This window comes from Embiotoca jacksoni, unplaced genomic scaffold (genome assembly GCF_022577435.1).
Source record: "Embiotoca jacksoni isolate LCO1_2020_lvr unplaced genomic scaffold, fEmbJac1.0.p SCAF_16, whole genome shotgun sequence".
NCBI lineage: Eukaryota > Metazoa > Chordata > Actinopteri > Embiotocidae > Embiotoca > Embiotoca jacksoni.
This window is the reverse complement of record NW_027185296.1, coordinates 5,431,616-5,444,283: the sequence shown is the minus strand read 5'-3', so window position 1 is coordinate 5,444,283 and position 12,668 is coordinate 5,431,616. Positions and strand designations below refer to the sequence as shown.

At 45.0% G+C, this 12,668-nt stretch overlaps 2 protein-coding genes across 6 annotated transcripts in view; one reads left to right on the top strand and one right to left on the bottom strand.

Moving 5' to 3' along the window:
• elavl4 (ELAV like neuron-specific RNA binding protein 4) overlaps positions 1–12,668 on the bottom strand; it is a 79,404-nt gene that overhangs the window by 52,002 nt on the left and 14,734 nt on the right. The window contains exon 1 of one of the 5 annotated variants that reach the window (XM_069150435.1): positions 12,312–12,562. The exons of 3 other annotated variants lie outside the window; for them this stretch is intronic. In XM_069150435.1, coding sequence (XP_069006536.1) covers positions 12,312–12,320 — 9 coding nt within the window. In that variant the 5' untranslated portion in view covers positions 12,321–12,562. Of the gene's footprint in view, positions 1–10,876; positions 11,065–12,311; positions 12,563–12,668 lie in introns of those variants that run through there. One more of the 5 variants, XM_069150434.1, reaches the window with a different exon arrangement.
• Positions 11,165–12,668, top strand: part of LOC138198793 (cytosolic carboxypeptidase 6-like) — a 289,794-nt gene continuing 288,290 nt past the window's right edge. Inside the window, exon 1 of the mRNA XM_069150427.1 lies at positions 11,165–11,181. The gene's annotated coding sequence lies outside the window, so the exon portion shown is untranslated. The remainder of the gene's footprint in view (positions 11,182–12,668) is intronic.

The window sequence follows — 12,668 nt, the reverse complement described above, 5'->3', positions numbered from 1 at the left end:
AAGTGCCTTTAAGTCTCTGCATCCCATTTTCCAAACACGACTCAGTGCTCAATATTCAGTGCTCAACCATTCGATAAAACGAACACAATATCAGGCGCAACGAACACACACGCGCGCACACACACACACACACGGTTTCATCTTTTTTCATATTCTCACTGTCCTTGCTTTTATCACATGAACACACACATGTACGTCTTCTGATAAAATCTCAAATAACACTGGAATAAGGGTGCAATGCAATTACATCCACCAACCATCGAGATGAAAAACCGCTCATGGATACATTTTCAATTATTCAGGGAATACATTTCAGTCGGTGCTCAGATGCTGGGAAAAGTTATTATATAATCAATACACTCTACAACGCCATTAATATTTGATGCCACAAAAGTGCTTCCTGTCTCCTTGGGCTCACGGCCAGTGGTATCTGGGTACTGCAGTCAAATAGGACGAGCCTGACTCGCCTCGAGCAAGGAAGGGGAGTATACATTTGCTTTCCTCTAACATTGGAAAGTCTTAATCTTTCTTGCATACCAGGCACAAAGATTATCTCAATTTTACTTTCTACACAGCTCAGAGTAAATTGTGGTACAATTTTACACAAAATATAGACGACCAAGGAGTTTTTTCCCCCCCACCCCTTCCTCTCCTGTATTTTTTTTACCTTCGTCACTCCTCTTCAGCTTTTACCCCATAAAAGGACCACTTTATATTGCTGGCCTGGTGCAGGCTTCCCTCCCCCTTCTCTTACAGAGCTTAGACAATCAATTTACCCTGACTTGGCCAGGATAGATGGAGGCTGTTGAGACTGCGGAGTAGACAGTATGCTGCAGGATCTCTCTGCTGATAGACACTCTGCCTGGCAGCTACAAAATGGAGCCAGCATGCAACCATCTGACTTGATAGACTTTGCCTCACCATCTTGCTTTAGATATTATTCGTGATTTCCTTATGCCTTTTTCATCTTATTTTATTTCTTAAAACATCAAGTGACTTGTTAAAATGTGAAATGGATGGATGATTTAAAATTATGTCACTGAAAATGTATTATCAGCTGAAGAGACACTGATAATCATGTGTCCCCTTCTTTCTACCACAAAGCCGACTCAGACTCTCTCTCAGTCCCCCAAAGTGAAACGGAATTGGAGTTCCTATCAAACTGACTGAGACACAAAGAGATTAATACGACTTTACTATCTCAGCTTCTCGACCAGTCAAGTTCCGTGTAATGCTCTCTGCGCTATTGATTTTTATTTTTCTCTCTCCTCTCCCTTTCTTCCTGGTCGTCTCTCTCTCTCACCATCTCTCCACCTCCACCAGCCTCTTCTGAGCTCTGAAATGTCCTGCAGGTCAGACGGATGCTGGGCCGGATCAATCAGAGAAAGTAATCTGGGACGCCTCTTGCACGCAAGCACACACACACACACACACACACACACACACACACACACACACACGCACACACACACACACACACACGCGCACACACAAACACACACGTAGACACATCTCAGATACTCACCGACACACACACACACACACACACACACACACACACACACACACACACACACACACACACGCACACACACACACGCACGCACACACACCTCTCCTCTGTTGCACTCTGGCCTGCCTGCCTCCAGTCTCATCGATCTGCATCTACTTTACCAAATGGATTCCTCTCTTCTTCTATCCTCCTCCACCTCTTTTCTCTCTGTGTGACTCAGAATAATAAATGTTCCAGACCGCGCGAGACGTGTACGTAAGCAATTTTTCATTTAACTTTGGCTTGACTTCCCCCCCCCCCCCCCCCTCTCTTCTTTCTCCGTTGTGATGTTTCAGTCTTTGAGTGAGATCGATGCCGCTTTCCCACACACTGCCTCACAGCCCCTGGGTAATCGGAACACACTTGTGTAAGGTCAGAGGTCAGGAGATGACAGGTTAAGGCCCATTGCCGAGGGGTGTGTCAAACAAAGGTCTATATTATTCAACATTTATATTTCACAGACAATTATAGGATGACCCCGTAGGCAGATATTCTTATTTTCAGGTGTAGTGTTCAGTTTCGCATGTTTCCTGAGGCTAAAGTATCTGGACCAACAAAAATGTCTCCACAATATGCATTTACATATTCACAACTGAAGTGATACAACTTGGTCAACTCTATTCAGATTTACTTGGCCTAATTATTTTTTTATAAAAATAACCTAAACTATAAACTATTTCCTGCTGCTTTGTGGGCAGTCAAAAGACAACAATCTTCAAGCACAGTGACTCGGAGGACCTGCAGTGCTCTATACATACAATACAGAGTCACATTCTCTGTGTCACACGCACGCACACACACACACACACACACACACACACACACACACACACACACACACACACACACACACACACACACACACCACAGTCTCCTTTGCTCAGCCAAACTGTAGGCGGAACTGGAGCCATTTGTCCACTGGCTGAATCCCAACTCTGCACCAACGCATGCAGAAAATTGGTGAGCATCTTGACTCTGGAGATGACACTTCAATTTGTGCAGCTCCACTGACTGGTGCTCTGCAGTTCCTCCCTTGTGGGGGTGTGAGATCAGCTGGACACCTGCCTAGCTGTTTGGCTGAAGCCTGGAGCACGGGGGACTGGGCCTTGGAATTGAAGGCCTGGCCTTGCCTGTCAGCCCAAGTCCCTGTCCCTTAGCCCCAGCCCTGGTCTGGCCTCTCCGGTCCTCATCGCAGTTCCTCTAGTTTCCCTCCTGTGCCAGGAGCAGTCCCTTGCTTTATGACCCTGACCCCCTATTCTTCCATCCAAACCTCAGCTGCAAGTTATTGCAGGGCCATCACCCCAGCCGCAGACTTCCCTCGAACAGCATCAAATCCCCATCAACAGCTTGCCAGCCTTTGTTCCACTTCTGGTCGCTGCAGCCAGCATCTCAGCTTCCAACTCAGTCAAATCAGCAAGATGTCTCTGCTGTGCATTGCTGTCTGTCCTGCTGTAATCCCTGGGTGTGACGGATGGGACTGATCCTTGTCGAGGCCCTTAGCTAGGACATTTTGGTGGATTAAACAGTCTAAATCATTGTCTCATCCTTTACATTTTCACTGCTAATTAAATGTAAATGTGGTTAAAGGTATTAGTGGAGATGGTATCTATCAGACATGTAATGATTATTCGGTTAGTAATAACCTTGTTTCTGTGGATAGAAAGGACAAAAGACTTACTGTGAGTAAGGGAATAAAAACAAGGCAGGAGAGAATGCTGTCAGCCTTTACATGTGCCTACATCACATCTGACATGTAAAATTACAGCAAAAGTGTCTGTCTTTCGTTTTCAGAATACAAAAATCGTGGTATTTTTAAAGTTTTACTCGCTGTGATTGTTCTTTAAATGAAGGTGAAAGTGACACTGCAGCTGAGTGTACACAAAGGCCGGCACCACTCTGGGTTGCATTCCGGGAAATGGCTCGTGCTTCTGTGCAGTGCTCATTTCCGTGTTGAGCTGAAGTTGCTGTTAACTGGGCTGGGACGGATGATAGAGGACGCAAAAACAGACAGCGAGGCAGGGGGAGCAGGCAGGCTGATCCAACTGAGTCAGCACCATGTGTCATGAGCGAGGACACCACCTCCACAAGTAGCTGGCAGGTGAATGCGGCCACGCACCTGTGCAGGCAACCAGCCATTTTAGTGAAGCTGCTTCCTATCTTTAGCAAAATACACTAAGACACACTAGTGTGTACACAAACAAACATGTGCAAACAAATGCACGACGATTCACTCAACTCAACTACCCAACTGTGCACCTGTTACTCAGCCCACCTGCATCATGTCGGGTCAGAAATAAGCAATTCAGCAATATCATGCTGTTGCAACCAACTATGAACATTATTTGCTTACACAAGCCTACTGTCAAGCTTGTTGGGTAACTGGGTAAAGAAACCGTCTTCAGAAAAGAGAGCGCAGCAGAATACGAAACTTGTAAACGCCTCTGACCAGAGTCAATTTTCCGTATAATACACAGTAGGTGTTCTAATTAAAACTGGTTTGAGGCTGGAAGTGGTAATATTGGCTTTGTTGAACAGGTATTTAAAAAGCTATAAACAGCCTGGAGGTATACGATAAGAAGAAAACCTACAGCACAGCAGCACTTACACAGAGGGCAAGAGAGACGGGAACACTTGCCTGGCTGCTAAGCAGAGGCAGAGCTCTTCTTAATCTAATCACTGTTTCCCCCATCAGCTGCATCTCAGACACGGCCTGCTTGTGTGTACGCGTGTACATGTCTGTGTGTGTGTGTGTGTGTGTGTGTGTGTGTGTGTGTGTGTGTGTCTGCCTTGCAGCAAAGGCATAGAGCTAAATCACATAGACACAAACTGACCGTTGTACTCGAGAATTCATTCCACAGCCTTAGGTACCATGTGAGTGTACGTGAGTGTATGTGTGTGCGTGTGTGTGTGTGTGTGTGTGTGTGTGTGTGTGTGTGTGTGTGTGTGCATGCGCGTGCGCCTGGGCCTAGCTAATCTGGTTATTGATTCGGCCCTGAACCGGAGCTCATATAATCAAATAGCTCCAAGGGAAAAGGACAGCCGTCCGTCATCTGTCTTAATGAGTAAACAGTTTGATGGCGGCAATGACTAACTCAAAACTACATGTAGATGCAGAGGAGGTTACTACGTCACTGATCGAGCAACAAGCTGAAACTTTGTACCCGTCATCTGGCAGATCACTCTGTAATCTCCTTCCTGTGCTGAGTGACATGATGAAATATCAATTTATTTCATCCCTTTTTTCACACAACAGGTATCCTGCCCTTTTTTTTTTTTTTTTTTTTGTCTTTGGTACAGACACAAGCCTGGTGTCGTTGTCATTTCCAGACACATGAATCAGCCTGTAAACCAGATTTTTTTTTTTTCCGGGGGGGAGGGAGCTAGGAAATATTCCTCTTTTGAATATGCCACGACTCTAATACCGTACTATTTCAGTCACTTCCCAAAATGCTGTAAAGTTGCCTATTACACAATTAATTTGGAGTTTGACTTGGAGAATTTATAGCGAGGTCCTCTTCCGTGAAAATCGAATCAAAATGTAACTTGATGTGAGAGTGGTGCAATCAGAAATGGCTTCTGCTGCAGCAGGAAGAAAAGGGAGTGAGACACAAAAGCGTACATGTATACCAAGCACAGCTAACAGACGAGGCCCGCGGCACACCAGCTCAACCATTAAGTGTGGCGTGCATTCAAACGAGCAGATTAATCCCCCCTACCGCTGTATAGAGCGGAGTAATTGAAAATGCCCACAGGAGACTATCTCTGTTCATATACTGTGGCATTCCACCAAGGAGACAACATATAGAAGGTGGTGGCTGATAGAAAATCCTGCAGCTGCGTTTTCGTCAGGAGAGCGGTGCATCTACGAGATGGCGAAAATGTATCTCTCTACAGTTCCCATTTTCTCTCTCCCTTTCTTTTCTTACTCTATCCCCAATATCAACTTGACAGGTGCTGCTCGTGCCCGCTGTTGACGTTTATCAGTCTTCATAAGCATCCAATATCACATTCCCTCCATTTCCATCTAGTTATGCCGTGTGGGAAGGGCAGCATTAGAAGGGGAAATGCTTTGACTGCGATAATCAATATTCCTTTTGGGACAAACACCTCCATTATCAGCGTTATCATCTCATGTCTCTGCGGCCTGATAACTACCCCCTGGTTCTTAGCTGGGTAACTATCTGTGGTCTCATGTGCTCAAAATCAAAAAGGCGAACCAAACCTCTGATTGACAAAAAAAAAAAAATAGTCAGGTATTATCTTCCTCCCTGCCCGGCTTTCTCTGTAAGCATGACGAGATAGCTTTTTCTTTTAAATAAAGTATGTCAGCTCCAGCATTATGATCTTTACATAAGGTGGCCCCTATCTTTATGAGTCACTTACCACAACTGACAGACCTTTCATATTCCTTCCACTGCGACTGTGGAATTTTCCAGTGTTTTGTTTTAGGCTAAGATCCGTCCTGTTGGTGCCTGCGTTAGCACGGCTATTGATGAGATAAGGCAGAATAAATGATGTCGTGTGGGATGCTGTGTCTGTGGGCCCTAATGTGTCTATTACCAACCACAAAGGTGCCATTTTGTAGCATGTTCAGTTGCATGTTCAATCTATAATTCATCTGCGTACAGAAATGTATAAATGTTTAATATGTCAGAGGCGGTGAGGCCTGTCGAAAGCATGACCTTGAAACGTCCTTAAAACATCACAGCAGCAACAGCACCCGGGCCAGTTAAGCTGCCAAAGCCAAACAACAGGCAGCGTACACACACATGCACGCACGCACGCACGCACGCACGCACACACACACACACACACACAGCCTGTATGCCTGCTGATGCTTTCCGCTGCTTTCTGTTCCTCTTTTTTTCCTGGGATGCAAAATGCAGATGAGACGAGTCAGCCGCTTGTGCACAGTCTCAGGAGAAACTGCCAGTCAAATCCAAACATCTGTATGAATACCAAAACACACAGGGTACAGTGGAGGATGAGAGAAAGAGAGGGAGGAAGGAGGGGTGCGAGACAGAGAGAAGATGAGGGAGAGAGTGAATCGAGAAGAATGAGCAGTAAAGTAACTCGGAAAGCCAGTGTTCCTCTCTCCTTCTGTATTTTTGACTGAACAAAGAGCTATACACACATGAATACCTCTTTCCTCCCACTGTATTTTCCATCAGGATATTTATTCTGAAAAGCAGCGATGCACAACAAGGGCTCGGTCCTGTGTTTGCTAGTGGGCTGAGGCGCTAACACTCCCCAGCTGATTATGTGTCTGTCTGTAGCAGTTTGAGCTGCTGCCAAAGGAATTAGATCTAGTATTTGTGAATGCTGCTCCCCTCACAGCAGAATGCCTTGCCATGCCTCTCAGATTTCTAGCTTTTAAAAAGAGAGGGAAAAAAAAACAAAAAAACATTTTAAATAAATGAAGGAAATCACTGTGGAAGCCTATTAAATTTTCAACGTGACCATTTTGTGAGTCTTCATGTGTGTTTAGGCTTCACACAAAAGGAATATATAAAAACCAAAGCGTGTTAATTGGGACAGAGATTGTTACAGCAGCTTCTTATTCAAACAGGCTTTTGGCTCATTAACTGCTTCCATCCAGCTTTTGTTTAAAGGAAAGTGGAAAAGACATTTAAAGACAACAAAATATTTTTGCAATATTTATACCAAAACTGTACCACCGAAATACCGATAGGCTGCATAAAGTACTCGCATGGAATATGACAAGTCGGTGGCAAAACCTCACACCTCAAGTTCATGTGCAAAAACAAATATCTCAGTGTCAACCCTTTACTTTGTAACAGCAGCAGGTCAACCATATCTTTTTAATAGTAAATGCAATGTGTCACGTTAATATCATGGAATATAAACATATTTTGCGCGACAATAATTCACTTGTTTTTAGTTTTCGTGCCATACCTTTTCAGACAGAGCACGTCTTAAATGATCGTGTGAATTCACAAACTAGTTTTAATGCTATTGTGAATCAGGTGTCACGGTTTCACTTTAAAAGTAGAGTTATCGTACTTTAAACACGACACAAAAAGATTTCATTGCAGGACTCCCCCCGCCCTCATTACACATGTAGTCCTACTAAATGTTCTCTGGCTCATATATCATCTCTATAATATATAAAACACCCATCTAAACTTTATAGTTTGTTTTCAAAGTTACTGCAGTGAACATGCAATTATAGCTGATGGACTCGTGTCTACGTGTCTCAGTTCTGTCCAGTCCTTTTGTATTCACCTGACTGTGTCCGCCCATTTACCTAAAGCTAGAGATATTTACACTATGACACATGACTCATACAAAATAACAACTACTTATATAAACACACACAATGCAACCATTTGACATTTACGCTAATTACCGTGGACGTTAAGAACTGCAGTGTAACCTCTGTTCGTAACTAAACTGAATCAACAGCACAGAAACACAACCACGACTGTGCACTCTGAACACAACACACAAGGCCCTGCACTTCGCTAGTGTTTCCCACTTCTCCTCCTCCAAAGTTTACTTTATAAAAATCAGTGAGATTTTCACTACACGCCGAGGATCAGTGCACATCCATCTACAAACAGCATGCAAGATTTATAATTAAATCCACCTAATTGTATGCTTTTTGCTGCTTACTTCATTCACAAACCATCACATTAACCATTTAAAAAAAAATTCCCTCTAAAAGCAAACTAAGCTTAGTGGGCCCAGGAGAGCAGCTTAGAGGAAATATAAGGAGTTTATTCTGTGATGAATATCTGAGCAGAGCACTTGTCTGGGTGGTCTGCTTCAATTTTTTGGCTATTTGGTTTAATTATATGAAGCCTCTAATCTAGTTTTAGAACAATTTATTTCACAGCGATGAACTACTTTGTTGAGATAGAAGTTTGTAAATAAAAAGGAGAGAGAAAAGGTTCCTTGGGTCATATTCTAATTACAGTACATTTGTGTGGCTCTTGATATTATTATTTATAAATGTCTGTGGAAAGTCAGAAATGTAACATAATTGTGCACTCGGTGAAATCCCTCTTTTATAATATAAGATTAAAAATAGTCTGATTTTCAAAAGTAGCGTGCAAAAACAATTAAAGTTATGGTCATCTACGTATACAATGCAACACCCATTGACAATAAATCAGACGGAGCTGTTGTTTTTGTTTAGGGACTTACGAGAGAAGATTAAGAGGTAACTGTTCCTCTGCCTGAACCACTTCACCTCTCTCTCTTTGACTCTATGGATTTGTTGGTTTAATCAGGCTCCAGTTAACCATGTCACTCTGCATCTGGACACACGTCAGTCATGTGATACTCACATGCACTCAAATACAACCTCACAGAACCAGTAACACAGACATACAAAAAATATAACACAGGCTAGCACGTAATTCAACTGAAGCAACGCTCCTCTATTGTCCGGTTACTCTTCCTTCCATTTCTATTTGTTCGCTCATCATTTTTTTCCTTTGTGTCTGTGAATAAACCTTCACCGTTCCTCAAGCCTATCATCACCTTCGGACTACATATCCAAGCATCTAACCTTATCTTGTGTTTCTCTGATCTTCTCAGTTATGTTTAAATCACTAAGCACACACGGTCGGTACACAGTAGCTAATAAATTCCTCACACACCACCCTATTAGCATTGATGTGTAACCTTGGAGCTCACGGTGTTCTGCCTGAGGGTACGAGAGCCACTGCATGTTTGTGTGTATCTCTGTGTGTATCTGTGTGTGTGTGTGTGTGTGTGTGTGTGTGTGTGTGTGTGTGTGTGTGTGTGTGTGTGTGTGTGTGTGTGTGTGTGTGTGTAAAACAATGGCCTGTCTCCAGATCAGGTCCCCCACTGGCTCCCATCAGGAGGCTTCATGGTGCTCATCTAATACCTCCAATACTAATGAACACTCGACTTTTCCACTCCCTCGCTCGCTGTTCCTTCTCATTCTCCTCGCGTGTCCGTTTCTTTAACCCTGGACACAAATACGAGTGTCCTATCTGTGTGCGCAGCACAACCGATACGCACATCATTTCTCTCTGGTGGCGCCTGTCTTCTTACATCGTCAGTCATGTGTTCCCGCTACACCTTCGCTACACTCGGCTGCCAGCCCGAAGGAGTCAGCAGAACAGCTGGCGTCACCAGCCACGTCACTGAACAGGGGAGTCGCCTTCGATTCAATTAAATCCGATGGAAAGTAGCCAGCAAACAATCAAACATTTACTTACTGACAAATAAATAAAGCTTCCGCTGTTCTTCATGCAAACACAGACGTGAGTCAGCCCACTTTGAGGATGGCAAGACAACCATTTTAAAACAGATGGATGCACTGAGAATGCAAAGTGATGGCATTAACTGTGCAGTCAGAACGGTGATGTATTGGCAATGAAATGCAACTCGGTCTTACTGTCTGACAGGTGAAGGGGGATAAAATGGCTGCTAGTTTTGTTAGCCAACCTCTCACTCTGCCACTGGGATGTGATGGATGAATGGATAAATGGATGCAATGTTAAAGTGAGTCTCAGGACGCTGAGCAAAGCAGAAATACTTGGCTTATAATCACGGCTCTCATGCACTTACCAATGAGGGGCATACAAACTTGAGAGTGCACAGCATTATAAGCTACCGTCAACCAGGCATGCGCGTAACTCTGACACACCTACTCCGTCTTTCTTCAGCTCTGGCACAGCACATGGACAACACACCCTCGCACCGTGTACACAAGCGGCGTGACAGATAACATGTCGACTCGTAAAACTTACAAGCGCTACTTTGCATACATGAATATCAAATCCTCTAAAGTCCAGTTTCCCCCCCCACCGTGTTATGACACATCCATTATCAACAGTATCTAAGCCACCTCCGCTGCAGTACTATAGACAGGTAAATATTTCAGAGTGGTGCAAAGGCAAGGAAAAAAAAAGGGGGGACACCTTCAGCCTTGGCTCCAACATAAAATGGGTGCTGTTCCCCTGTTTAACCCTTCCCTCCCTGTGTTCCCCTCCCCAGCTTTCCTTACCTCCACACATCTCCTGTTAGCATGATATCTGCCTCTGTTCCTCCATCTGAATTTCTCATTCTGCCCACAAACCTATAGAGCCTAACCCCCCCCCCCCCAGCTGTATCCTTCTCCCCTATAAGAGGGAATTTAACATTCAGCACAATAAATAGTTCAACAGCATTGCCAGTGCATGAAGAGTATAATACATGGTGACTGTGGGTGACAGTATGCGTACACTTACGAGCTGCTCCAGCTGCTGCGGGATGCTCTAAATGAACCAATGGTTAACAATGTACAGTGGAGTATAGTGGCAGGCTGCCTGTAGCCTTCCTTACCATCTTAAACCCATTCCACTCCATTTGGGAGACGCCGGCCGTTGTCTCACGTTCTCTCTCTCCCCTCACACAACGGCTACAGAAACGCCTCAGTAAAGAAAATCCCCTACTCTCTCTAACTCTCTTCCTGTCTTTTCTCTTGACACTGTCTCCTTATTGTGTTTCCCCCCCCCCTCCCGCTCTCTTTCTCACTCTGCCTCTCTTCCTGTTTCTCCCCGAGTCTTAGCAGCAGCGAGCAGAGAGCGGCGTGCTGGAGGTGTATGGAGCAAGCATCGCCTTCTTCCACAGATGCTGAGAGGAGAATGGTGAGTCTGGATGAGAGTGCTGGGCTGCAGCAAGGCTCTCTCCCTCCCTCCCTCCGCCCCCCCCCCCCCCATCCCATCCCCTCCCCTCCTATCCCTCCCTTCCCACAACCACCCGCCCAGTCGCCAGCTCAGCTGGAAGGTCAGAGCCCGCCCACCCCTCCACCCCGACTCTCTGTGAGAGTCTGTGATTGGCTGCCCGGCTTGCCCGTCAGCCCCCGGCCTCACCTCCCCTCCCTTCAGTGTTAACACCTTCGCTCTCTGGCTGGCTCGGAGCCCTCGTCGGCACACGCCAACCTCCGCCTGGTTTGGCAGAGAAAAGGCTCTCTGAATCCCAGCAAAGCAATCAATCGCTGCTGAGGTCTGTGCTCGAGTGAGCCGGGCAGAGCAGCGCGGAGCAGAGCTCTGAGAGTGATTGCAGCCTCAGGCACTGTGGTAATAGGATGCCTGCGCAGCACTGTGTATATAAATTAGCTATTACTGGGTGCATGTTAAAATCCCCTGTACATTTACAAGACTGTGTACACACACTATCTCTTTCTCCCTTCTCTTTCCGTCACACACACACACACACACACACACACACTTGCAAACACACGAGGTAAGTTTATGTTAAAAAAAAAAAAAAAAACAACTGTAGATTTTGATTTCGATCTTTTTTCCTCTGACAACACGTAACAGTGTTGCAAAAATAAAACAGTCCAGCAGAATTTGACTTATAAATCGCATATTGCCTGTTCTAGTCATAACACGTGATTTTTTAAATTTTTTTATTTGATAGGCTTTTCATGTTTATATCAGAACGAAATCGCGCGCACAACCTCGTGACAACTCGGCGCACACCTGTTCCAAGCAGGTGCAGCCGATACATGCGATGGAGCGACCTGCATTTGGAATGATTTAATGATTGCACATCACAAAAAAGGAAGGTGGCGGAGAGCGTATGTCAAGGTGTAGTACGCTGTAGGCAAAACAAACACGGCGCTACCTGTCTGCCTGCTGCGGTGGGTTACAGCTACAATAAAAAAAAAAAAATAATAATAAAGCTCAGCTGCAGACTGGAGGATCAATAATAAAAAAAAAATGGACAAACGGGGACGAAACAAAACCCGAACCTTGCGTTATCTACTCACCATGACCATTCTTGTGTCAGGCCGCTGGTGTGACGGAAGGTGACGGTTCTGTCGGCGGGCAAACTGTAAAAGCCGGCGAAGTCAGCGAAGAGAATCGGTTAGAGCAGCAGCGTGCGTGTTGGAGACGGTGAGTGAGCCGACGAGGTGCTGTGTAGTGAGAACCAAAAAACTAAAACCGGAGCGAAACCGTGTGTGTGTGTGTGTGTGTGTGTGTGTGTGTGTGTGTGTGTGTGTGTGTGGAAGACCTGCAGCTCTGTCCCGTGCAAAAGTGGGGAGGAAAAAAAAAAAAAGACACTCGCTTGCAGGATAACAAAAAAAAAAAAAAAACCGAAAACAAACACCGCGGGCAAAGGAAGG